This window comes from Leptodactylus fuscus, chromosome 5 (assembly GCF_031893055.1).
Source record: "Leptodactylus fuscus isolate aLepFus1 chromosome 5, aLepFus1.hap2, whole genome shotgun sequence".
NCBI classification, from domain to species: Eukaryota; Metazoa; Chordata; class Amphibia; order Anura; family Leptodactylidae; genus Leptodactylus; species Leptodactylus fuscus.
The window spans coordinates 77,337,407-77,364,857 of NC_134269.1; the positions used below are offsets into that span (position 1 = coordinate 77,337,407).

At 40.4% G+C, this 27,451-nt stretch overlaps 1 protein-coding gene across 1 annotated transcript in view; it reads right to left on the reverse strand.

The window, feature by feature from the left end:
• Positions 1 to 27,451, reverse strand: part of MYO5C (myosin VC) — a 119,208-nt gene that overhangs the window by 77,117 nt on the left and 14,640 nt on the right. The window contains exons 3-14 of the mRNA XM_075273463.1: positions 25,944 to 26,106; positions 22,499 to 22,643; positions 20,770 to 20,926; positions 19,210 to 19,353; positions 19,046 to 19,127; positions 18,848 to 18,955; positions 16,350 to 16,456; positions 12,519 to 12,784; positions 10,905 to 10,986; positions 3,344 to 3,484; positions 1,027 to 1,152; positions 19 to 102 (exon numbers count right to left, since the gene is read on the reverse strand). Coding sequence (XP_075129564.1) covers positions 19 to 102; positions 1,027 to 1,152; positions 3,344 to 3,484; positions 10,905 to 10,986; positions 12,519 to 12,784; positions 16,350 to 16,456; positions 18,848 to 18,955; positions 19,046 to 19,127; positions 19,210 to 19,353; positions 20,770 to 20,926; positions 22,499 to 22,643; positions 25,944 to 26,106 — 1,605 coding nt within the window. The remainder of the gene's footprint in view (positions 1 to 18; positions 103 to 1,026; positions 1,153 to 3,343; positions 3,485 to 10,904; positions 10,987 to 12,518; positions 12,785 to 16,349; positions 16,457 to 18,847; positions 18,956 to 19,045; positions 19,128 to 19,209; positions 19,354 to 20,769; positions 20,927 to 22,498; positions 22,644 to 25,943; positions 26,107 to 27,451) is intronic.

Here is a 27,451-nt window from a genome sequence, read left to right on the forward strand (position 1 = left end):
TGTTGTAAACATACAAACCTTACTAGTTTTTATCAGGTCAATCAGTGCTTCATAAACTGTATCACGATTTTTCTCCAAAAATCCATCACATTTATATTCTACCTGCAAATTCAACAAGAAACTGATATGAGTATTCTGTGTTTAAACCATTAATATTCTAATATAATATTCAGCTTATAACAGCTACTTAGGTAAAGCCTGGGACAACACAAGCAGTTTTTGATGCATTTTCTGTTGCAGTTATTTGGGCCAGATGAGTGAATCTAAAAACTAAAACCAATAAATAACCGCTGTAAGGCCGCGGACCTTTGTGGTATAAACCCTGCAAGTGAATCTAGAAATCCTTTTGGAAACTGCAGCGTGTCAAATTTACCTACAGAAACGCTGGCGGTTTCTCCATAGGTATAACTGAAGTAGAAAGTTTAGAGAAAGTTCTGTGTAAAGCGCTGTGTTTTTTCCCACAGCGTTTTGTTGCTGCAGTCCGCTACGTAGGGCCTTAGCTTAATGTGTGCATGCTCTCCAGAAATCTTACCATCTTTTTCTTTTGGGACATATAAATACACTGTTCTTTGGAATCACACATGTGGTTTTTTTAGCCTCAGCCATGGGTAGATCTTAGAATAGAGAAGTATATGTAATTTCTTTATCATCCACTCCTAGCTTTGCTTAAAAAACCACATAAAAAGCTGCAACAAAAAGTGCAATAAAAACAGAACTCAGCCCTGTAGGTTCTAACCCCTCATTCACATCTGCGTTTGGTAATCCATTTGGGGAGTCTGCATGGGGAGCCCCCAAATGGAATACCAAATGCATTGGCAAGCGGTGTGTAGTGAAAGCACACAGACCATTCTATGAGATACCTACAGTATTTACTAACATAATCAGAATATCACTAAATATCATATATTGCAAAGTGTTGCACATGTTTATCTCCTTGCACACTATACCTATGATGGAATGACTGAACATTATTTAGGTAAGGTGCTGCTCCTCTTGCTACTAACTTATTATGTCGGCTTATGTTACCTTATCGGCAAAGTGCTGGATAATAAATGAACGGTTGGACATTCTTGGCTTTTCAAACAAAGGGTTCTTATTGATGAAGTTGTTGTAGAGCTTTTGCAGCCAGTTTTCATCAGTTCCCTGTGGTAGCTGGGAAATAAAAGAACATTAGAGGAGCCCTGCAGTAATCCTTCTGAGCACACATTACTCCCATAGATGTCTGAAAGTTACACACTATTCACAATTATACTTCCATGAATACTAGGCACAATAATCCACCGTTACTTGCTACTAAATGTACCTAAAAGCTAGTGAAAAATGTGATAAATCATTATTATTATGCATATGACTAAAATTCAGTAATTACCATTCTGACACTAAGGGTCCATTCGCACGGAGGAAAATGGTGCGGAATTTGGTGTGGAAATTCAGCACTGAAAAAAGCGCCTCCCATTGACTTCAATGGATTCTTTTTTCTGCTAGAAAAAAGAAACCAATGAAGTCAATGGAAGGCTTTTTTTTCAGCGCTGAAATTCCACACCAAATTCCGCACCATTTTCCTCCATGTGTATGGACCCTTAGGGTGTGTTCACATGCTAAGATTTTCTGATGCAGTTTTTGAAGAAAAAACCAAGAGTCGATTTGAAGAAAAGAAGTAGCACCTCTCCTTTACACTTCCACTCCCTTTATGATCTACAACTAATTTTAGCTTCAAGAACTACATGCAAAAACCTGAATATGTAAATGACGCCTTAAAAGGTTTGTCTATCAATTACATTTATCCTCTATCCACAGGGTGGGGGATATGTGTCTGACAGCTGGGAGGGAGTCTAAGATCACAAGAACCGGAGTCTGAAAAGGTCCCCTGAATGCTTCATGTGAATGAAGTAGTGGTACCCAGGTATGTCCCCCGCTCCATTCACTTCTAATAGACTGCTTGGGGGAGGGGGGGGGTGATCTCCAGCATCCAAATAGAAGTGAAGGGAGCGGTGGCCACACATGAAGCATATAGGAGACCTTTTGAGCCCCCATTGTCCTGATGACTTGAGGTTTCAATGGTTACTCTGTTAGTGAGGTGAGAGCGGCAAAATGTTTAAAGTGGTATATCGTCTTTTAACCACTTCAATATCGGAACATTTTCCCTGGTATGACCAGACATATTTTCAAGTTATTTATTAATTAAAATATCTATTGTATATGGATGATACTACTGTTATATAACCTCAAATATATTGCAATGTTTCTTAGACACATGTGCCTAAATAGAAGTTCTTCCAAGCTACATGCTTCATGAACATCCTTAGGGGTATAGAGTGAAGTGGCTTCACTTTATACCCCTGATGTCATCTATATACAATAGAGAGGGCACACTCCTGTCATGCATACTGATACACCAAGTGATATACAGAGCAATCTGTCTTTATTCCTCTATACGTTATACTGAGACAAATACTACATACAGATCAAGTCTGAACACACAGCTGATCATTTTACATTTTGCCCAAAGAGCAGCCACAAACAGATCTGTAATTGTGAAGTTAAGAGTGAAATAAAAAATAGGATCACAAAAAGTTAGGAAAAGCATCATGCAGTTTGGTAGTTTTATTTTATTTACTTGTAGAAATATTCACTTTTTCCAGTGTCCATTTCTGCTAAAATGATATAAGGAAGTGCTCCCAGAACTTCTCAGCAAATGTTGGCAAAACTGTTACTGAGTTACTGATTGACCAAGGTGATAGAATGTCACTGAGAGGTTCTGAGAGGCTGATATAAAGGGAATAACAAATATGGCTGCACTTACTGTAATAAACAGCTGCAGCAACAAACAGGATAATGCCAATATCTCTAAGAGGAAATTAAACAGAACTACCATACTTTGTCTTATTAATATACCACATGCTTAAAGGGATTTTATAGGCAAAAAAAAAAAAATCATTTTTCAAAAACGTCTGTTAGTACTATTAATAGGGTAATAAGTGCACCAAATACCTTTAGCGGTGTTTTGAGTGATTTCTGGGTTTCTCTAGGAGCTCCTGGCATCTTCTATATTTGTTTACATGGGTAGTTGCCTGTTCTGTTTTCCTACAACTACAATGATGCCTCACACTTCCTTGCTCTCTCACTTTCTCCCCCTCCCTTTCTCACTCACACCCGCTCCCTGTTTCCTTACAAATATTATAGTAAACAAAGAAAAAATAATTATAAATGTATTTAGAAAGTTGGAGGGGAAAATGGGGGCTAATGCTTTAAATATGAATTTATCCAGGACAACCCCTTTAGGTGGAATTTGGAGAAATTTATGAAACGTGGACTAACCACACCGGTGGAAATAGGTGCTTACCAAGCATTCTTCATCAAGCAGTTCCAAAATACCCATCTTTGCTTCTATGAGGTCTATAACTGGTTGATTGTCATAGAAATCTATGAGAGTCCATGGGATATCTTCTTTCATGTATTCTTCTTGCTCAAGTTTGAAGACATGCTAAAAAATATTATAAAGACAAAACCCAGATTATTACATAAAATATCATACATAAGACAAGATTAAAGGGATTGTACCATTAAAACCTCTTTTTTTGTGGATAAGACGTTGGAATAGCCTTTAGAAAGGCTATTCGTCTATTACCTTTAGATGTGATCTCCGCCGTTCCTTAGAAATACAGGCTTTTACCAGTATGTAAATTAGTTCTCTGGCTGCGATGGGGGCAGGCCCCAGCGCTGAAAATGCTGGATTCTCCCTTGGCTGGATTCTCCCTTTCTCTGTCATCTTCCGCCTGCGTCACCTCTGACGCCTGCGCAGTTGGCTCTGCCAGTGAGACACTAGTAGAGCCGACTGCGCACGCCGGCGGCCATTTTTGGGAGGCCGCTCTTGCTCTTGTAGTTCAATGCAGGAGCGGCCTCCCAAAAATGGCCGCCGGCCAGCATTTGCACTCGGCTCTGTTGGTGTCTCACTGGCAGAGCCAACTGCGCAGGCATCGGAGGTGACGCAGGAGGAAGACGACAGAGAAGGGGAGGATCCAGCCGAAGATAGAGGCATCACAGGATCGTGTTCTCGAGCAGCAGTGGGGATGCCCCCATTGCATCTTCAGCGCTGGGGCCCGCCGCCATTGTTGCCAGAGAACTAATTTGCATGCCGGTAAAAACCGGTATTTCTAATGAACGGTGCAGCGGAGATCACATCTAAACGTAAGAGATGAATAGCCTTTCTAAAGGCTATTCCAACGTCTTATGAACAACAAAAGAGGTTTTAATGGTAGAATCCCTTTAATTATTTTATATCCATGTTTACAGAGGTAACAGATGATTGTAGGGGCTTCAAGCACAGAGATCCCCCATCATAAAAATAACTTAGGAAGGCCCACAACGGGTTTTACACCACAGGTTTACACAAATCTTTAATAGCCTATGTATAAAATGGATTTAGTACAGCAACAAAGAAGAAAGCAGAAACATAGCGATTCTGACCTTTGGATTCAGCACTCGGCAATCAAAAAGTATTGGCAAACGTAAAAAAAAGAATGTTTACAGTCATATATTGTACAAGATATGGTATACAACAAAAAAAACACAGGTAAGGTCTTACTACTACACATTAACCACTAAAATGACACTGAAAGGACATACTTCTGTGTGACCGTAACATCGGGGCCGGGTGGTTTGCGTTCTGATAATACTAATGTTAAACTGTAAAAGTCAGTTTTATTTTACTACACATGACAATGCAGAAATATTACAAAGGTCAATATAAAAAAAGAAGATATCGCTTAAGCCTATAGGAAAGACTGTTTCATCATTCTCTTAGGCAGGCTTTTTCTATTCAGGATAGGAAAACAAAGTATCATACTTTCAGAATGTATATTATTAAGTCACTGATGTCTTAGTAATATATATAGGGTGTATTATGGGAAGTGATTTAAAGCCCCACTCCAGCAATTCTAGTCCTCTTTAGTCCTGCAGTACCTCAATGGGTTCATTTTTCACTTTATTCAGCTACAGAATGGGTCCTCCAGCTGATCATGTGATCGTCTGACCTGCCAATTCACTCATCAGCTGGAAGTTCATGGCTTCTATATAAGTCTACTAGCTGTTACCCGCGACTTCGTCTGCGGCGATTGTAGAAGTGGGTATATACAGGCATGGGTAAGGTTTTCGTACTGTGTATAAGGTATGGGATATGAAATGTAACTTTGTATCTTGTTTTCCTGTAATTCAGAGAATACGTGAGACTTTTGTGTTGAAGTTAATTTGTATTTGAGCTGCTATATATACGGTGTTGGTATAAACTTTACATAGTGACTTTGGGACAGAAGTATTTGAAGTTAACCCTTTCCCGCCGATGACATTTTTTGATTTTCGTTTTTGACTCCCCTCCTTCTAAACCCCATAACTTTTTTATTTCTCCGCTCCCAGAGCCATATGAGGTCTTAATTTTTCCTGGGACAAATTTTTCTTCATGATGCCGCCATTATTTATTTTATATAATGTACTGGGAAGCAGGGGAAAAATTCAGAATAGGGTGGATTTGAAGAAAAAATGCATTTCTGCGACTTTCTTACGGGCTTTGGTTTTACGGCGTTCACTGTGCAACCAAAATGACATGTCCCCTGTATTCTGTGTTTCGTTACGATTCCAGGGATACAAAACTTATATGGTTTTATTTACATTTTGACCCCTTAACCACTTCCGGACCGCCCATAGACTATATACGTCCGGGAAGTGGTTGTCTAGTTCTGCCAGGACGTACCTGTACGTCCACCAGAACACAGCAGCTGCACGGAGACCGTGTAGTTGCTTTCACTAGGAGCCGGCTGTAACTTCAGCCGGAGCTCCTAGAGAGATAGCAGGGAAGATTTATTACCTCCCCTGCTATCTCGATCGCTGTGTATACAGCACTCAATGAGCGCTGTATACACGGCTATGGACGCAGCCATAATTCAGCTGCCCTCTGACCCGGCGGACACGTGATCCGTCGGGCTCAGTGTCCTGCTAGAGCTGCTGGGTCCTACAGGACTCAGATCAGCTCTGTATACCATGTAGCAGTGTGCAAGAGGTTGGATTTCTCCTGTATATGAGGTTAAATGTACCAGCCCCAGCTATAGGAGAAATCAGCCTCCAGTACAAAAAAAAAAGTGATCAGATGTCCCCAAAGGTCTCTTATGACTTTATGGGGACACAATCTGGAAAAAAAATAAAATAAAAATATAATAAAAAAGTTTTTAAAAAAATGTAAATAAAATAATAATAAAAATAAATAAATAATACGCTAATAAAACGCCGTTATTAAAGGTTATAGCCCCACCCCCGACGACACCATACAAAATAAAAATTACCGTAACGGACAGGAAAAACTACTTTATAAACTTTTTCAGTGACACTTTGTGTTATTAAATTTAAAAAAATAATAAATTGAAAACCAGACACAATTTCCCTCCTATTTTGTTTATATTTTCACAGATATAAAAAAAATTAAAACACATTCGAAAATAAAGATAACACAAAAATAAAGCCCTATGTGTCCCCGAAAAAAGACGCAAAAATTAGTTGACTGAGACATACGGGAAAAATGTTACAGACCTCAAAATGGCACATACAAAATAAACCTAAAATGTGTCTGGTCCTGGACCACAAATTGGCCCGGTACTGAAGTGGTTAAAAAAAATCCAAAACTGTGTTAAAAAATTATTTTTTGAAAAGTCCCCATATTCCGACAGCCGTTACTTTTTTATACGTGCGTGTACGGGGATGTATAGGGCGTCCTTTTTTGCGGGACCGGGTGTACTGTGTAGTTCTACCATTTTCGGGAAATGTTATTGCTTTGATCACTTTTTATTCAAATTTTTATCAGAATCAAAACAGTGAAAAAATGGCGGTTTGGCACTTTTGACCATTTTTCCCGCTACGGCATTTACCGAACAGGAAAAATATTTGTATAGCTTTGTAGAGCGGGCGATTTCGGACGTGGGGATACCTAACATGTATGTGTTTCACAGTTTTTAACTACTTTTATATGTGTTCTAGGGAAAGGGGGTGATTTGAATTTTTAATCCTTTTTATTTATTTTTTTATATTTTTTTTACTTTTTTAAAAAATTTGTTTTGCATTTATTAGACCGCCTAGGGGTATTGACATGGGTGGGCGGTGTCACGGATTGTCAGAGCGGTAAGGGTAGGCAAACATGGCTGCTCCGGAGCGTTAAAGAGAGCCTCCTGGAGTATCGTTAAGGTGAGGGGCAAAGTGGTAAAGTACATGTATATGTGATTGTGTGGGGTTAGGGGCGAGGCTGTAGAGGGCAATATGAATTTTGTGACTTGCTATGGTCCAAAGTGTGTGAGATTGCAGAGATGATGGTGTGAGTTTGGGTTTTGTGGGGGTCCTGGCACAAATGTATGTGCGCTGTTGTGACGAAAAGTAGCCTATTGTTTAATCGGGTGTATTAACTATGTTTGTGGAAAATTTCAGCCAAATCAGTGGAGTGGTTTTTCCGTGATTGAGGAACAAACATCCGAACATGCAAACATCCAAACACACAAACCCACAAACTCACAAACTTTCACATTTATAATATTAATAGGATGACAATGCAACATCCAGACTTTCATAGACTTATGTAGAAAAAGTGACTTCTATCTGGTGTGTGAATTGACAGGACAGTCTGCAGATCATGCAACCTATTTAAATATTAAAAGGTAATTCCCATCTTCGCAAATTGATGCCAAAATAACAATAACTACTCCTTATCTTGGTCCCTAGGGCAGGACCTTCAGGAAGAGTGGAGCAGTGGTGTTGTTCCTGTAATGCCATAGAATAGAATGGAAGATAATGAAACAGTGTAGCATGGCTAAGCTACACAGCACCTACTTCTTCACAATTACAGAAACAACATAGCTAAATGCTAAACTGTTTCTGTAGCTTCCTATCTTCTCTATAGGAGTTAAGGGAACAGCACAGAGCAGCACTGCTCACTGTCCTGCCCTAAGGCTCGGGATGGCAAGCAGTTAGAAGTGATCAGCCAAAATGGAAATAACCCTTTAGGGAATATGGCTGTCATAGAGGGGATTGATTGCTGGGGATGTTTCTCAATGAGTTATAGCAGAGAACAAGTAATAAGTAGTGGGGCTTTTATTGTGACAGATTAGATGCAATAACATAATACATTTATTTGAATGATCATATTTAGTACTATATATCCTCCTGTCTGAGATCAAACCTTTTATCCGGTGGACTGATGATGTAATGCCTGGTGATCTGTATGAGAATATCACAGAATCGGTTTTCCAGACAAATCATTTTTTATCATCTATCAAGTCTGTTAGCTCAAGAAGACAAAAAAATCCAGGAAAAATGATGCGCTGCTGTAAACTTATAAATCTGTTAGCTGGGACCCCTACAGAAAGTAGGGAATGAGAATGTCCAGGCTCCCTATTCAATGGGAAAGCTCACAATTTTCAGAACTACCGTATATACTCGAGTATAAGCCGACCCGAATATAATCAGAGGCCCCTAATTTTACCACAAAAAACTGGGAAAACTTATTGACTCGATTATAAGCCGAGGGGGGGGGGGGATGCAGCAGCTACTGGCAAATTTCAAAAATTAAAATGGTTGGAGTTTTTGGGTGCAGTAGTTGCTGGATGATGGGGAAGGGGAGGGGGTATTTTGGTTGTCTGTCTGCCCCTTCCCTGAGCTTGAGGACTGGTTTTTTTTCCCCCCACTTGGAATTTAGTCTGGCTGAATATAGGGTATCTGCAGTGCTCCTATTAACCCCTTCCCGACGGAACAGGAGCACTGCAGATACCCTATATTTAGTAGACCAGGCACATTCAGACACCGGGATACCTAATGTATATGTGCTTCACTGTAATTTTCTACTTTTATATGTATTCTAGGGAAAGGAGTGATTTAGAACTTTTATTTATTTTATTTTTTTATTATATTTTTTTTAAAGTTTCTTCTTTTTTCACTATTTTATGGGAGATTCTATACATTACTATTGCGGCTGGCCATAGACACCCCCCCCCAAAAAAAATAAAATAAAATAAAATAAATATATATATATATTTTTTTTTTTTTGCTTGACTCGAGTATAAGCCGAGGGGGGCTTTTTCAGCACAAAAACTGTGCTGAAAAACTCGGCTTATACTCAAATATATATAATAACTACATTTATAGAATGAAAGATAATGTGAACACAGTTTTACCTTTATTCTCGGTGTTTTACATCACACGGATTACAGACACTACATTCTTATAAATTCTGATGTTTTAGCACAAGAAATTATGAAAACCTGCTAAACCAGTTCACCAACTTGCCAAGGCATCTGTAGTATGCAATATCCCTACACTATCCGCAATTATCACAGTGAGACATTCCCTTAAGTAAACAATACACGTAATGAGAATTACAGGGTGTTATAATATGTTCTGCCTTGCCTTAAAGAAACACTAATGTAGGTAACAGTTTAGGTCTGCTCATAGGCTGCATTGTAAAACTTTCAAAGAAATGGAAGTATATGTAGATAATAAAATTGTGTAAAGACAACATAAAATTAAATATTGTATAGGTTCAATATGAACATAATTCACAAGTATAGTAAAACAATATCAGAAACACTAACCAATGGAGAGAATATACCACTTGGACAAGGCCATCTGATAGATACTGTAATAAGCTAGTGGATGGTGAGGGATAAAAGAAAGTGTATTTATGGACAATAGATTTTTGTTAGAATGGAGCCCTAATGACAACCTGATCACACGGTGTCCTAGCGCGGGAAATTCCAGTAATGAGCTACAATCTGTTGGGGAAGTATTATTCTCCTGCAGCATCACCATAGGGGAAATGAAAGGCGTTTTCCCATGAACAGAACCATATTTACAACGGTAGACAATCAGTCTACATTGACATCAAACATTTCTGCCAATATAAAGAAACATTTTGCAGAGACTTTCTCTAACCATCTTAGTGGTGACAAGATTTTTTTCTTGATAGATTGTCAATGGATACAATGCAGGAACTTTCTATGGTCTGAGACCTGTCAGAAACTCAGTTATGATTTCCTTATTGTGGACGGCTTATATGCTCATACATATCTTCTCAGTCCCTGCCTGCCAACTTGTCCACAATAAGGAAATTAGGCAGGGTTTTTGACAAGTGCCTGACCATAGAAAGTTCCTGCATTCATAGTCGTATCCAATGGCAGCCTGTCAAGACAATATCAATATTCGATATGCAAGGGTCTGACATCCGGGACATATCAGCTATACCAGAGAAGCATGGCTCCCAGTAATATTTACATGCCACACTGCTCACATGTTGTACAAAGTGTAGACTTTAATGGGGCAATGCTACAGTACCTTTAACCTGCTGCTACATTTTGTACAGTGAGGCAGCAGAATAGTTCCCAGCATGTAAACAGTACCTGGAGCTGCACTTCCCTGGTACAGCTGATCTTCAGGAGTCCCAGATGTTGGACCTCTGCAGCTCCAATATTGAAGGATAGCCTAAGGATAGCTCATTAATATTAGAAACTGGAGAACCCATTACACAATCAAATTAACTGGCTGCCTGTAATACAAAGAATTCTTCTTTAAAGATGAAGATCTAAACCTCAATTGACATATGGTTGATGGTTTTGCTTCATATCAATTGTAGTAGTTTATACAGGCTAAATTATGAAAACTGTGTCCCTGCCCAAATACTTCTGGACCCAATTATATATATGCTGTATTTTTGTCTTTATCTCTTCTATGTATTATTGATACAGGTGTATTTTCTGGTTTCACAGAGCTTGTGGAATAGACACTTTCAAATAACTTCATAGAAGACACAGTATGATGAAATTTCAGGTTAATATTGAATAAAGTATACCAGGCAAGTGTATATTACACTGTACTCTACATACCAGGTTGAATTGCTGCTGTAGTTTCTCATTCGCATAATTTATACAGAACTGTTCAAAACTATTAACCTCAAAAGTCTCAAACCTGGAATAAAAAAAATCTTGTTTTTAAACATAATAATTTAAAAAGACAAATAAAAAATATGACAAAACTTTACATGTAATAAAGTGAGTCCCTAGTACAGCAAAAAGAATCAGGCAAAAAAGGGTCAAAATCTGTTGATGGCAGAAGAATACAAGGCTGTCTAAGGTCTGGAGTATCCGTCTAAGGCTCCACGGGCCGTAATCGTAGCGCTAAAGCGCTGCGGAAAGAACCGCTGTGTGAACACATTGCGGTTCTTTCCGCAGCACTTTTAAGAGAAAGTTCACAGTTTTCCTCGGACTTTCTCTTAACATTCTATCTACGGGAAAGCCGCCGGCGTTTCCGTAGATATAATTGACATGCTGCAATTTGCAAAGCCGCAACGACTTTGCAAATCACAGCGTGTCCGCACTGCGATCTCTTCCGCAAAGTGGGCATGGGATTCACATGAATCCCATCCCTTTTGCTTGCACTGTAAAACACCGTGATTTTTCCCACAGTGTCTCCGCTGCGGGCAAATTGCGGCGTTTACGTCCCGTGGGGCCCCGGCCTAAGACTCCATCGTAAGGTCTGCTGAAAATCAGCAAAGCAAAAAGTCCTGCACAGGGGACTTTTTAATCCACCAGTTTCAGTTTAAAAAATATGGATTCCTGATGGATTCCATTATAGTTAATGGGTTCTTGCTGGGCTCCATTTGTAACTACTGTTTTAGCAGTTCCCCTCTTCAGTTTTCAGGTCCCCTGACGGATGCAAACAGTGGAGATAGTGTGAACCTAGCATTACCTGCCAAATCTCATCCATCGACAGCGCAAAAAAGGCTGTGAGGTTTCAAATCAACATGCCAATTATTGCTACATTATAATTACTGTAAAGAAATAACACTAGGAGATTGGATTTTATTCTAATTTTTACATTGTTTAACCCTTACAGGATGCAGTCATTTTTCATTTTTGGGTTTTCGTTTTTTTACTCCCTGCCATAACTTTTTCACATAGCTGTATAAGGGTTTGTTTGTTTGTTTTTATTTGCGAGACAAATTATACTTCTAAATGATATCTCTTAATGTACAATATACTGGGAAGCAGGAAATAAATGCAGAATGGGGTGGAACTGAACATTTTTACAATGTTTGACTGTGAATCCCGAATATTAACTGCTTATGGATCATTCAGGACTGTCTTGATGATAACCTTTTCATCCATCCTGTTTTGTGAACTAAGTGAAGAATTGTGGAGTGCTGTTTTCTAGAGATGAGTGAGTAGTATTCGATCGATACCTCTCCTGCATAGTTATGAGCGTAAAAAAACGCCAGGGAAGGTGGGAGGGGCATTGAATTTTTACTGCGTGGTATTCGACCGATTACACCAATAACTATGCAGGGGAGGCATTCGATCGAATACTACTTGCTGATCTCTATAAATGCTTTCAAGGAAAAGTATGCACAATATACAGCCAGTAAAGAGTTTTCCTGATTGTATATCTGTATAATGCATATATCAGAGTAGCCCCATTTCAATATAATAGCATTTACTTACCCATAAATATCAAGCACCCCAATAAATGTGTGCTGCTTCCCAGGGAACTGCAATGCTTTATTTATTTTTTCAATGACATAATCAAATAAATGGGAGTATATTTTTTTAGCCAGAGCATCTCGACCATTTTCAGACTGAAGCTTCGTCATGGGTTTGATGACAGTGTCTGATGTAGTGACAATTTTTCTATTGCACAGCCACTGCGCCACCTTTTCTGTATCCAGGTTTAAGAGCTCACAGAATATCTGAAGGTGTTTGTCATTTTTCTGCTGAGACAAATTTACAATATTCATCCTGGAATCTTGAGTGATAAAAAAGTGAAATTCTATTGTAAAATACGAATAATATAACTAGAACTGCGAATGTGATTTAATATCAATTATAATCAATTATCAAGAACAACCTAAAGTGGAAGACATACATTGAGTTTTTGTTGCTTTCTTGGTTCAGATTGTAACATATTTTTTGAGCCAAACTCAGGAGTGAAGAAATGAAAATTTCTTCTCCTGGGGTTACTGCCCTTTTGGACCGGATCCACGTCCTGGAGCTGTCTCATAAACGGACCGGCTCCCGTTCAACCTTCACGGAGCTTATTAATGCTAGGGAGGAACTTCGTACCCTTTTGGACGGGAAATATCTGCGCTTCCGGGACCGCGTTAAAAAGCATTACTATGAGTTTGCTGATAAATGTGGTCGTTCGCTGGCTCGTCGCCTCCATCCGCGAGATTCCCCGGCGTATGTTCCGCGTCTGCGTACTGGGTCGGGTGGTCTTGTTCATAATCCCACTGACATTGCCGCTGAGTTCCGCTCGTTTTATTCGAACTTGTACGATATCCGCGGTCATTACGTGGATTTGGATCCGTCGGTGCTCAGAGACAAGATCCGTCATTATGTCTCGGATACTGCTCTTCCCTCCCTTTCGTGTTCTGATGCGGAAGCCCTTGAGATGCCATTTTCGTTAGAGGAAGTCGCCGCGGTGATTCAGTCTACACCTGCGGGTAAGGCGCCGGGACCGGACGGGTTCTCTGCTCGTTTTTATAAATGCTTCAGCGCTCTCCTTTCCCCGGATCTGGCGCGGGTGTTTAATAGTGTGGGGGATTCGTCTCCGTTCTCTGCGCAATCCTTGTCTGCTCTGATCACTGTGATTCCTAAGCCGGGTAAGGATCCTGTATGCCCGGGAAGTTACCGGCCTATTTCCTTAATTAATATAGATGTGAAATTATATGCGAAATTATTGGCGAATCGCCTTTCTCCCTTCATGCCCGCTTTGGTTCATAGTGATCAGGTCGGCTTTATCCCGGGTCGGGAAGTGCGGGATAATATTTGTAAAACTGTTCTTGCCATCTCCGTAGCCCGTTCTTCTAGGGTTCCTCTTTGCTTGCTTTCGATTGATGCCGAAAAGGCGTTCGATCGCATCCATTGGGGATTTCTTCGGGAGACTCTGGCACAGATTGGTGTTGGCTCAGGTTTTCTGGGCAAGATCCTAGCTCTCTATGGGAATGCGTCGGCGCGTGTTCGGGCGAACGGAGTGATCTCAGATTCCTTTCCGGTCCGTAATGGTACCCGCCAAGGTTGCCCCCTCTCGCCGTTGCTCTTTGCTTTGGTGATGGAGCATCTGGCGGTGGCGTTACGCCGTTGTCCAGATATCCACGGTATTCAGTTAGGGTCCCGGGTGGTTAAAGCGGCGCTATATGCGGACGACCTTCTACTATATGTCTCCGAACCGCGGGTGTCGTTTCCGGCTGTTTTACGCGAGTTTTCCCGTTTTGGTGCCCTTAGTAATTTTAAAGTCAATCTATCTAAGAGTGAGGCTCTTAATGTCTCGCTCCCCCCTTCTGAAGCTGCATTCTTGGCGCAATCTTTCCCTTTTAGGTGGCAACCTTCCTCCTTTAAATACTTAGGGATCCACATTTCCCCTGATCCTGCTTCCCTTTTCCAACTTAATTACCTCCCACTTCTGGAAACCATTACTACTGACCTACGTTCTTATGGTGCTCGTCTCCCCTCCTGGTTTGGCCGAATTCATGCCCTTAAGATGGATGTCCTTCCCCGGTTCCTGTACTTATTCCAGGCCCTTCCCATCCCTCTCCCACGCGCTTTTTTGGCCCGGGTACAGTCCTTGTTTGGGAGGTTTGTATGGGGCTCCTCTCGGAGAAGACTTGGGGTCCGTACTCTTGTCAGGCGTAAATCCAGGGGAGGCGTTGGCCTCCCTGATGTGCGCCTTTACTATCGTGCCTCGGTTCTGCTTCGCCTGTTTGATTGGCAATTCCGTCGCCATGATAAGCAGTGGGTCTCCATTGAATTCGATCTGATATCATCTTCGCTATCCGCTTGGCCGTGGATTCCGCCGCACTTTCGTCCCAAATCCCCTGGCCTTTACGTTCTCCCCTCGCACTTCCTGAAGGTGTGGGATCTGGTCTGCTCTTCTGGCCGCTTGGCCCGTGTCCCGGGCCCTTTGACCCCCCTTTTTGACAACCCTATGTTCCCCCCTGGACACTCTGTTGACCGGTTCCTCTGTTGGGACAGTGGGAGTGGTACTCGTCTTCAGGAGGTGGCGGGTGATTCTCCGCTTCTTCCTTTTGCCCAGCTCTGTAGCTCTCACCCTGATCTGCGCCTGTCGTGGTTGGAGTACGCCCAACTCCAGTCCTTTTTGAAGCGGTTCTCGCTCGCCTCTCGTCTCTCTTCTGCATCCTTAGCCTTAGAATCTTATATTGGGCGACAGACTCCCCCCCCTCGTGCTCTTTCCCTACTGTATGATGTTCTCCTTTCGGATGTCGCTACGGAATTCCCTCCCTACGTTGCTGCCTTGAATACCGATCTCCCTGTGGGTCTGTCATCTGCGGATTGGGATCGGTCTTTCCTGCTTTCCCACAAGTTGGCCCTCCCGTGTAGTGCTCAGGAGAGAAATTATAAGATTCTGTCCCGGTGGTATAGGTGTCCAGTGCTTCTTCATAGGATTTTTCCTGCAGTTTCAGACTTATGTTGGCGCTGTGGCTCCGCTAGGGGCACTATGCTGCACATTTGGTGGGATTGTGACGTTCTGCGCCCCTTCTGGGACGCGGTGTTTTCTTTGTATTCCAGGGTCAGCGGGCGCTCGGTCGCTATTTCTCCCCAGCTGGCACTTCTGTCGGTCATCCCTGGCAGGTTGTCGGAGATTAAGAAGGACCTCCTGGGGCACTTTCTCATGGCCGCCAGGGCTGTTATTCCAAGACATTGGCGCAGCCCCACCCCTCCCTCTCTGCTCGAGTTCCTTCAGGAGTTCCTTCTTATTCAGCGGATGGAGACCTTGGTGGCGGAAGACTCTCCCGCTTATTCCAAATTTGAACTTCGGTGGCGTCCCTGGGTCCTGTTCCAGGAATCGTCTGCCTTCTCTACTGCTTTTGCATGAGTGTAACATGGCCGTCTGTTTTCTTCTCCTTTCTCTTTCTTGCTTCTTTCTTCTTGCTTGTGGTTTCTTTGTCTTCATCTTGTGTTTGTTGGTCTGTTTCTTGTCTACTCCTTATTCCCTTTCCTCTTTTTGTTGGGCTGTATTTGATTCGTGCGGAGGGGGGTCTTTTTGGCTTCCCAGCCCGCTGATTTCTATAGTGTTTCATTGTTGCTCGACTTTTTCCTTTTTGATTGTTTTGTATTTTATTGAAAAATCTTTAATAAAACCTGTTTAAGCATAAAATTTCTTCTCCTTACTGCTGAATCCCTGTAAGGAAATACAGTAAAATCTGCACCAAAAAAACAATGTGTGTCTCCAGCCTTACACTGATTCATGTTAAATATCAAAGATTTACAGCCATTTATTCCAAGACATGTTTACTTATCTAGATTTCCAGTTCTTACAGCAACTGAAGACCTGTCATCGCTGACTCGCTTGATCTCTACATTTCCTAAATGCAGGATAGCCGACAGAACTTTGAAGATATCCATTTGAAAGTCAACACTGAAACCTAAACATTGTGCCATTTGCCACAAGGGAAAAAAAAGAAAATCTATGTTAATTTGGTATAACATTTTACGTGCTATAAATATTAGTAACACAGATGAACAACATGGACTAAGTATACTAACAACTAGATGTAAAAAGGGAAATTACACTTAAAGAGAGAGTCCACAGAAAAACAATCTCTAAACTGACAGGTTCATCTTTTATTACAAAATGATTAAGCTCGATGTTCTGCCAGTGATTGGGTCACTGCCGATCTATGCTGAGGTATGCCATATGGCTTCTCTGATGAACCCTCTGACTGTATGGCCAAACCTGTTGGAGCAGGAAGAAAAGGAGGCTACAGCCAGGCATTGTTAGAGAGCATAGAGGGTTCCTCAGACTCCGTGGCACACGTTCTTTTTAAAATTGTTTTATCAACCTCCTCATCAATTAGGGTCAGAAAATCAATGGCAGGGTCAATGCAGTTAATAGAGTGATAGATGGGATTTTGCAATGTATGCACTTCCCTATGGTTGGAATGTAGATATAGATTATACACTCTACTACTTGTTACAGACTGTGGCAATATTTGAGTCTGAAAGCAGCGTCCTTGTAAGACCATGCGAGGGTGCATTTATGGATGTCACCCTGAAGCATCAATTCGGATATTACCACATTTCATCTGATACTATATCCTCTATATTACTAATGTGAACCCCACACTCTCTATTTTCACTAATGGAAAGAATCATCCCATTCCTGGGTATTTCTTTTCAATCTTGTTAATAAAAGCTATGTTTTAAGGATCTTTTGCTATTTCACATATTTTGAATGATCTATGACAAACATTGGCCCAAATCTGAACTTCTGATTCCTGTCTCCAAGATTTCTCACGCTGTGCCAGTTCTCCGGAATGTGATACCCTGTACATTCAGTCCCATCTTGGCATTAATGGCTATATCCATAGGCAGCTTGCTCAGATATTCTGGAAGTCCCATACAAGTGAATGGAGAGGCTTGTTCTCATTGTGCTCAGGCATAAATATAGCCATAATCGCTGCAAAGATGTGAACATCCCTTTAATTCTCAGCACAGTGTGTCCTAAAAGTTATTTAGGTAGACCTGTCACTTTATCTAATCTGGCTTGTTTGCTTTAACTCCCCACTTTCCTTATACATTATTCCTCAGAACCTGATCCCTTCTAGAAATATTACCCGCCACATTCTTCCCACCCTTATGCATTTCATATCTGTACATACACAGAATAGTGTCTGAATTTGTTTGAACTTTTACCCTCTGAATTGTAAAGTGTTGTAGAATATGTTCTGTGCTACATATAGTTTTTTATTTTTGTGGCATATAGGGGTCTGAACCCTGTGTGATATAGAAAACTACAAACCACATTAGCAAAATCTCCAACATAGCTGTAACATCTCTGCCTGTTCGGGCCTCTGTGCCACCCTCTGCTCACGTCCTGCGGCGCAGGAGGCGTGTGCAGTTTGATAATCTGCTTAAAGTTTTTAGTCGCACTGTGTGAACTCAGCTCTAGTTCTGTGATTGCATTTGCACCACACCCGTCTTCTGCCAATGTTGCCTCTGTCCATTTAGTGTTTGATTTTGTCTTGCCTGTGATTGACAGCCTGCCTTCCTATCAGGTTCAAGGCGGGTTCTTCCTCCCCTATTTAGTCTTGGCTCACAGTCACACTGGTGCCGGTTATTGCCTCTTGCTTGCTGGTATCTCTTGCTGTTTAATTACTTGTATTCTAATCCTTGACCTCTGGCTTCCCTACTGATTATTCTTTTGGACTCTGATTTGGCACTGCATCTCTCTACTGTTACCGAACCCTGGCTAGCTGACCTCCCTTTGTTGTTGTTCGTCTTGTCTGCGTTTTGTGTTTCACGTATTCAGGGAGGGACTGTCTTCGTGGTTGTCGCCTATTACCTAGGATAGGGTCTGGCAATAGGAAGGGAAAGCGGGGGGCTTCAGCTTAGGGCTCACTGTCCCTTGTGCCCCTTCCTCCAGGGTTCACCAGCAGCTTCTGGGGAATTATCATCTGGCTATTCCCTAACAATAGCATTACCAAAAAGGGCTGTTCAAAGCAATAGCCCTGTTTTAGGGTATTGTGTCACAGAATCCCAACAAATAGACTCTGGACAAAGTCAAAAGCATTTAGGATCTCTAAGCAATATTGGGGCCACTTCATTCTGAACTAGTGACAGTATTGGTATGTGATATGCATCTATACTATAATGAAAACTAAATTTTTACTGAATTTATTATACAGATAATAATAGAAACTGCTTATTTACTGCCCGTTTAGAAATAAATGTTAGACTTTATTATTTTAGTCTACTAGTTTTAAAAGAAACATGGTCTTCCTGTATGTGCATGAACCACACGTCCATATACTCACCTAGAAGCTTAAACGTCTTCTGAGTGTCTATCATATCTCTTCTGTCATCAACACCTTCAATAACTGTGCAACCTCCCATATTTGTGTAGTTAAAATTCTCAGCACTCACTAAAGAGTAAAGAATAACAGGGAACCATGAAGCATTTCTCTCTTTATGTATACTTAGTCAAAGAAAATTAAAGGCACAGTTGGACATACTTAGGTGAAGGTCCTTGAACTCCGGCTGGGAGGCAGATGCACAGAGTTGATAAAATATATGATAATTTCGCTCATTTTCTGACTGCAATGAAAAAACAGATACACTCAATATCAAGAATATAACGGATACATATTATATCACTAAAAGTGCTTTTTGATCTCACCTGAAATACCACCCTGGATTTCTCAAGGAGATAAGTTCTCAGGTTTGCACCAATTATTTGATACCTCCTGTCAAAGCTAATTTCTGTGTATTTCCCAAATCGACTACTGTTGTCATTTCTGGTGGTCTTTGCATTTCCGATGGCCTTTCAATAACAAAACAGGAAAATTTCAATATGTTATGATATCAATAATAACAATATCCATTTGTATACAGTTCCATTATATTCCACAGCAATTTACAGACGTAATACAATGAATAAAGAATAGTACTCAAATATCAATAAACGTGATACAATATGCTACTAAACACAGAATTGTCACATTGGACAACATTATACTGTATTTGTAAGCCAAGTATACATTACCTGCGGTATATGCTGTATTTTGTTACTATATGCAGGTCAGAGCCAGAATTATATTGCTTTAAAGAGGACCTGTCGGCTCTCCTGACATACCTATTTTAGTATTTTAGTACATGCTAAGGTTAGGCAATTCATTGCAAAACAACCAAAACTGAAAGTCAACTCAATAATTGGATATTGACTTGTAGACATTGATTGATTCAATTATTTTGCACCCATGCCATCCTGTCACACACCACCAATGGCTAAAGGATATGCCAGGGGACTCACCACTTTCCCAAGAGGAATGGTAACACCTAGTTGTAAAGTTGTATACAAATTTTTATTTTATAGTTGAAGGGGCTAAGCCAAAACTTGCTGATTGATAGGGGTCTGACTGCGGGGACGTTTTACTTCCATTGAGAGTGAAGACAACCCCTCCATATCAAATCTATAGGGAAAACGCTTGCGATTTCACAGGTGAAATTGACATGCAGCGTTTTTTTTTTCTGCAATACATGGGTGGGATTAGCCAGCATCTCATTCTCATTTTTCAAAGTGAAAAAGTGCTGCTGGAAAGACCACGGCAGAAACGCATCATGTTTTTTAAGAGAAAGGAAATCTCTACGGACTTTCTGCTTCAATTATTCCTATAGGGAAACCGCTGGTGTTTCCATAGGTATAAATGACCTGCTGCAATTTCCAAAACTACAACAGTTTTTGAAATTGTAGCCTTTCCGCTACACATATTTTCTGTGACGTGTCAATGGGACTCGCTAGAATCTCATCCACTTTAAAGAGACAGTAAAACACTGTGGTTTTTGCCGTGTCGTTTATGCCACATGAGGCGCTGGCCTAAGGCAGTATTTTTTCTGCTGCGTTTCTGCAATGTGGGGCCTTAGCCTTAATATATATTTTTTTGACTGTATTGCAGCTTAACCATTAAAATGTATCATCTAAGAGTCTAAGAAAGATGTGTGACAACACGTGAGGGAGCTGTAATAGAGAGAATACTTGGTTGTTATAAATACTCAGCAAAGAACCACTAAATTTTGGATTTAAAATGGGAAAAAATAACCAATATGAAGCAAATACATTCTAAATAACAATGTACATTACAAAATGGATGAAAGACATATCATTTGTAATGAGAAATTAGATTTCAGAAGATATTTACTGTACTGATCTGAAGAAGAGTGCTTAATTTATCTTCTTTACCTCTGTTATTGGATTGGATGCCAGCACCCGATCCTCCATATTGGCTTTGCTGCTTGATTTACTGACTGTGGCAAAGTAGCGCATGGCATATCTCGCAGACACTGTCTTCCCAGCTCCAGACTCTCCGCTGACAATGATCGACTGGTTCTTATTGTTCCTAGTGTTAGAGGAAATCCATTAACAACAGATCCCCTAAATGATGAGCATTTACGTAGAAGATTTACATGTATACTTAATCAGAGGTGCAATATTAGACCTTGTCCATACTGTGTTTAGTATTCAGTATAGTATGTTGCTTTTGTCTTCTCCACATACAGTAGCAGTACAGTATTTATTAGCTGATCTGATCTATAGGCATTATAATATGCATAGCATCTATAGGCTCACAAATGCTCAACCCAAAAAACATTACTGTCAGGCATCGCTATTAGTTTTACAGTTTACATGAAATGCTTTCAGTAAAAATTCTGTGACTATGCCCATATATTAATATATCTCAGTTTCACATTGTTTTAATAGATAATATAATATGATACAACTGGTTATTGTTTATGTGATATCAAAAAAACAATAATATCAACTTTCCAATAAAGCTTTATATTTAAAAATATTATTTTTACAACCAGCAGATATCCAAATATAGACACTTATGTGATCGGTTGGGGTCTGACCACTGGTACCTCTATCAATTACAAGCAAGGCAGTCTAGAGCATTTGTTGATATATGAAGATACGCGCGTATCACATTGAAAGCAATAGGTAAAAAAAGCCTCCCATTGATTTCGATGGGGAGCACGTGTATGCCGGCACCCATTCAAGTCAATGGGATCTGTTTTTTACGCCGCTCACTCTGAACGAGTTTATGTTCAAAATGAGCGGAGCGTAAACTCCATGTGAAGGCTCCCAAACAGCACTTGGCTAACTCCATAAAGATGCAAACATACAAGTCTGTCACTCCATTTATGAAGAAATGCTCCAGACCCCCATTCTCCAGATTAGTGGGTGCACCAGCAGTCAGACACCCACGATTAATCCATCATCCTGATAAGGGACACGTATCTGCAGTAGGATAACCCCTTTAGAGTAATACTCTGTACAGAACTGATAAACTATGTCATATGCAGTACATGGCTTGAATTGGACACAAAGATTTTCTCTTTGCTGTTTGTCTAAGTTCCTGTGTCCTATAGTCCTGTGATGGGCATAACATAGTATATCAGTATTAATTGGAGGGTTTCATCTTGGGGCTATCTTGAAAGTTCAGTAGACATGTATTGATCTGTAACGCATACACTTGTTATAGACAAGCCAAAAAATAGCACAAAATCAGGGTTGTGGAGTCTGAGTTGTGAAATCAGTGTCATGGCCAATTCTGGCTAGAGTCAGAGTTGGAAAAAGTTACTGACTCTGACTTCTGCTTTGAGGTATTATTATTTTTAAATATATTATACAATTATTATTACTGTATAATTTGATGCATAGTCTGTTACATATTTACTTGCAGAGGAAATCAATATCTAGCTTATTAATGAATTAGAGGATCTTTACTACTCCTAACTATTATGGCTGTCACGCCATTTGTGAAGGACAGTCAGAACAGGAGTCTGAGCTGAAGTCCAAATCAGACTGTGGAAAAATAGAGGAGATTCAGGGTCTGTGGTTTGGCCTACTAACTCCACAGCCCTGCCTAAAATACCATCAAGTATTTAAGCATTATAATGCATATTACCTGGCCATTTGTTTGTATGCTTCTTCTGCCACAGCAAATATATGTGGATCCATGTCTCCCATATTTTGTCCACTGTATGCATGGATGATTGCATCTCCATATATTGGCAGTTCTTTATATGGATTTATTGCAACTAGAATAATACCTACAGAAAATAAGAAGAAATAGATATTCAGATACTTCAACAAGCATAACATGTATGTACATGAAAATATAAGTAAGGCCGGGTCACGGTCGAAATGCCATGACAAAAACTGCAGCGTTTTACAGTGCTTGAAAAAAAGCAATTCTCCAGTAAAAAATATAAAATTTAACTTTTACTTGGAATGATTAAAAAAGAGACATACAAAAAAGTGGATCAATATATACAGTCCTATGAAAAAGTTTGGGCACCCCTATTAATCTTAATCATTTTTAGTTCTAAATATTTTGGTGTTTATAACAGCCATTTCAGTTTGATATATCTAATAACTGATGGACACAGTAATATTTCAGGATTGAAATGAGGTTTATTGTACTAACAGAAAATGTGCAATATGCATTAAACCAAAATTTGACCGGTGCAAAAGTATGGGCACCTCAACAGAAAAGTGACATTAATATTTAGTAGATCCTCCTTTTGCAAAGATAACAGCCTCTAGTCGCTTCCTGTAGCTTTTAATCAGTTCCTGGATCCTGGATAAAGGTATTTTGGACAAACAATTCAAGTTCAGTTAAGTTAGATGGTCGCCGAGCATGGACAGCCCGCTTCAAATCATCCCACAGATGTTCAATGATATTCAGGTCTGGGGACTGGGATGGCCATTCCAGAACATTGTAATTGTTCCTCTGCATGAATGCCTGAGTTGATTTGGAGCGGTGTTTTGGATCATTGTCTTGCTGAAATATCCATCCCCGACGTAACTTCAACTTCGTCACTGATTCTTGAACATTATTCTCAAGAATCTGCTGATACTGAGTGGAATCCATGCGACTCTCAACTTTAACAAGATTCCCGATGCTGACATTGGCCACACAGCCCCAAAGCATGATGGAACCTCCACCAAATTTTACAGTGGGTAGCATGTGTTTTTCTTGGAATGCTGTTTCTTTTTGGACGCCATGCATAACGCCTTTTTTTATAACCAAACAACTCAATTTTTGTTTCCAAAATGAAGCTGCCTTGTCCAAATGTGCTTTTTCATACCTCAGGCAACTCTATTTGTGGCGTATAAACCTCATTTCAATCCTGAAATATTACTGTGTCCATCAGTTATTAGATATATCAAACTGAAATGGCTGTTGCAAACACCAAAATATTTAGAACAAAAAATGATTAAGATTAATAGGGGTGCCCAAACTTTTTCATAGGACTGTAAAAACAGAGACAAGCTTACGCGTTTCAGGGCGTAGATTTCATTCCCTTAGTCAAAGCTTATAATATGAAACGCGTAAGCTTGTCTCTGTTTTTATATATGGATCCACTTTTTTGTATGTCTCGTTTTTATTCATTCCAAGTAAAAGTAAAATTTTATATTTTTTGCTGGAGAATTTCTTTTCAATATTGACTCCGTGCCACAGTCCGGAGCTCTCTCCGTGCAATACACAGTTCATGCTCGTTCATATCCATATGTGCATCAGGTCTAGTGGTGAAGCTTCACCAGTTTGCTTCAGCGTTTTACAGTACCTACAAAGTGAATGAGATTCTGGCTAATCCCATCCACACATTGCAGAAAAAAATCTGCAGCAGAAATGCTGTGAGTTGAAAAGCCATTTATACTGTAGATCGCAGCATGTCAATTATACCTACAGAAACGCTGATGTTTTCCGTGTAGCTATAACAAGGACAGAAAGTCCGCAAAGGAAAACCGCAGACTTTGTGTGAAAAGTGCTGCAGATAAAAATGTGATGTGTTTCTACCGCAGTGCTTTTTGTCCGCAGCTTATTATGTGTGGCCTTAGCCTAACAGTCACTAGTCCTCATTTATGAATTCAAGTACAATAGCAAGGAAGAGGTGTCTCCTCTTACAACCTCTGTAACGTGTACTTTGTAGGTGCATATGAGAGATAAACATTGTGCTAGTATTCTCTATCTGTACATTATGCTGTGTTTTTCTATCTGCATGCATTTTTGAGTATAGTGCAATTTCTTCTGCAATGTGAGGATGATATTATATAAAATGTTATTCACTTTGTAACATAAAAAAACCAAAAAACTTGATAGTCTTCAGTAGTTGATACCTTTTTAATGGCTAACTAATAATGATGACAGATTACAACGTTTCGGAACGTTTAGGCTCCTTTCTCAAGTAAATTTTTTGTTTTTTTATATTTCCTACCCACTGGCTAACACGGTACGAGAACAAACATTTTCCTTATTTACTTTGTAGTGACTGTAAAACACAGCATTTCTTTTCTGCAGCATTTCCACAAAGGTCAAAGAACGTTGCGTTTAGGGTATAGCAAAACGTGCAGATCCGTGGAGTAATGAGACATGTGCTGTAGTTCGCCCTTCGCTGGTACTCCCAATGAAATCCATTCTGCCTGCAAAACCATGTGACCTCCAATCCATTAAGACCTATGAACAAATATCTCCTGTCCTCATGATTGTTGGGGGTCCGGGCTGTCAACACACCACGCTCATTGTGAAGGTTCTACAGGATTTTGACTACAGATTTCACCACTTTCAGTGTAGCAGGGATGAAACCAAATGTGAATCTGCAGGACAAACCGTAACAAAACCTGCATAAGCTCAACGGTAAAATGTTCCATAATGGATCTTGCCACAAATTCATAGCAAAATCCCCACAGCACGTAAGCCTGCAAATTTTACTACAGTTTTTGCTGCATATTCAGAGTGGAGTTTAACCCTGCTATTGTGAAATCCACTGTGAGACTCTGCAACCAATCTGAAAATTTGCAGCATACGTGATTTTCTGTGATGAAAACCATGATGCCAGTTCTATGGGCCATGGCATGGAGCCACTGACTGACTGGAACCGTCATATGTTGGCTGGCAGTTACAATGACTGGGAGAAGAGTGGAAACATTGACACCGGACCATGGGAAAAAAAGGGGCGAGTAATGTGTATTTTTTTGTTTTAAACTACTTAAACCTGTTTTTTCACCCTGTATAACTCCTTTAAAACTTTTAAGGTAACAGATAGTAAGTACATTGTGGATGTGAACATGATAATATTTGTACAGGTGTATTTGTCTAAGGAACCGGCAAGTAATATTTCACTTTTTTGTACATGACTTTATTAGTCAGGGGACAAATCCCAGAATCCAGTAGTCAATAGCAGTGCAGACAGAACTTAAGTAACCTAATTATAAGGCTAGATTCACACATACAATTTTCATTTGCAGTTCTGGCGAAGTGTTTTGTGCATTGTACATAAATATTCTTCAGAATTGTTAGGAAGACGGTGCAGTTCTTATGCAGCTGTGATGCGGTATTTACTTACCACTATAGGTGTAGATAAGTTTAGACTCCATGAATCGCACTTTAAGGTTGTGCAAGACAGCCGGCTCATGCAAATAACTGAGAGCAGTGAGATCATTTTCTCCTACAAGAATGTCTGGATTTCTAAGAGGAGGTAGACCTTTCTCAATCATATATTTCAAGTCCTACAAGACAACAATCAGACACCTTATTACCTTGGTAATTAATATTTTTATTCTTCTTACTCTAAGTTTTGGTTACTATTTAACATAGAAACATAGAAGGTGCACAGCAGAAAAAGACCACCTGGTCTATCTTGTCTGTCCCTATATTATTACCATTTTATCTTAGGATAGGCTTGTGTTATTCCCAGCCATGCTTACATTCACTTACTGTAGATTTCACAACTACACATACTGGTAGTCTGTTCCAAGCCTCAACTACTCTTTCAATGAAATAATATTTCCTGACATTGCTTCCAATCTGCCCAACTAATTTCAGATTGTGCGCCCTTGTGTTTTTTTTTTTTTTTTTTTAACGGAAAACACTTCCGTCTTGAAACTCATTTACTGTATACCTTTAACATATTTAAAGAGGACCTTTGGGCACATGTGGTTTTATACACCGCTAAAAAAGCCAACAGCGTGCTGAATTCAGTGCACTATCAGCTTTCCTGTTATGTTCCCTGGGGGAAGAGCTATCAGTGCCATTACCGATATCTCTTCACTGTCAGAAGGGCGTTCTTGACAGTCTAGCTGGGAATGCTCCTCCTGAAAGTACTGTGTGTAGCTCTGTACTGTCAGAGGGGGCGTTCCTTACCGCCCAGCTGTGACGCGCCTGCTGACAGTTTCCAAAAACACTGTGAAACAAAACAAGTACACAGATTTTTGCAACATAAAGCTGACATTATCTGACTGCAATGGTGTGTTGTCACCTCTCTGGCTGTACCACTCTGTGACCACGTCTGTTGGGAAAGATGTAGATCAATGGTAGCCCAGCTCCAAACATTTGGCCCAGGTATGGAAGAAGGGACCATGTTGGTTACTAGACTTTGTTTATTGCTATGTTCATATCCATCAGAAATCTTTGGACAAAAAAGTCCTACAAGTCCGATTTTTTATTCCAATGATTTCAGTTAAAAAAATGAACACCCAATGGACCACATTACAGTTTCCGCGCTCTGCACTCTACTGAAACGGCCCTCACAAAAGTCTCCAATGATCTCCTAATGGCTAAATCCAATGGTGACTTCTCTCTTCTTATTCTTCTGGACCTCTCTGCAGCTTTTGACACTGTTGACCATCAACTTCTCCTCACTATGCTCCGCTCAGTCGGCCTCAACAACACCGCGCTGTCCTGGTTCTCCTCCTATCTCTCAGACCGCGCTTTCAGTGTATCATTTGCAGGCTCTGTTTCTTCCCCTCTTTCCCTTGCTGTTGGGGTTCCTCAGGGCTCGGTCCTAGGCCTCCTGCTCTTTTCTCTCTGCACAGCCCCCACTGGACAAACCATCGCCAGATTTGGCTTCAGGTA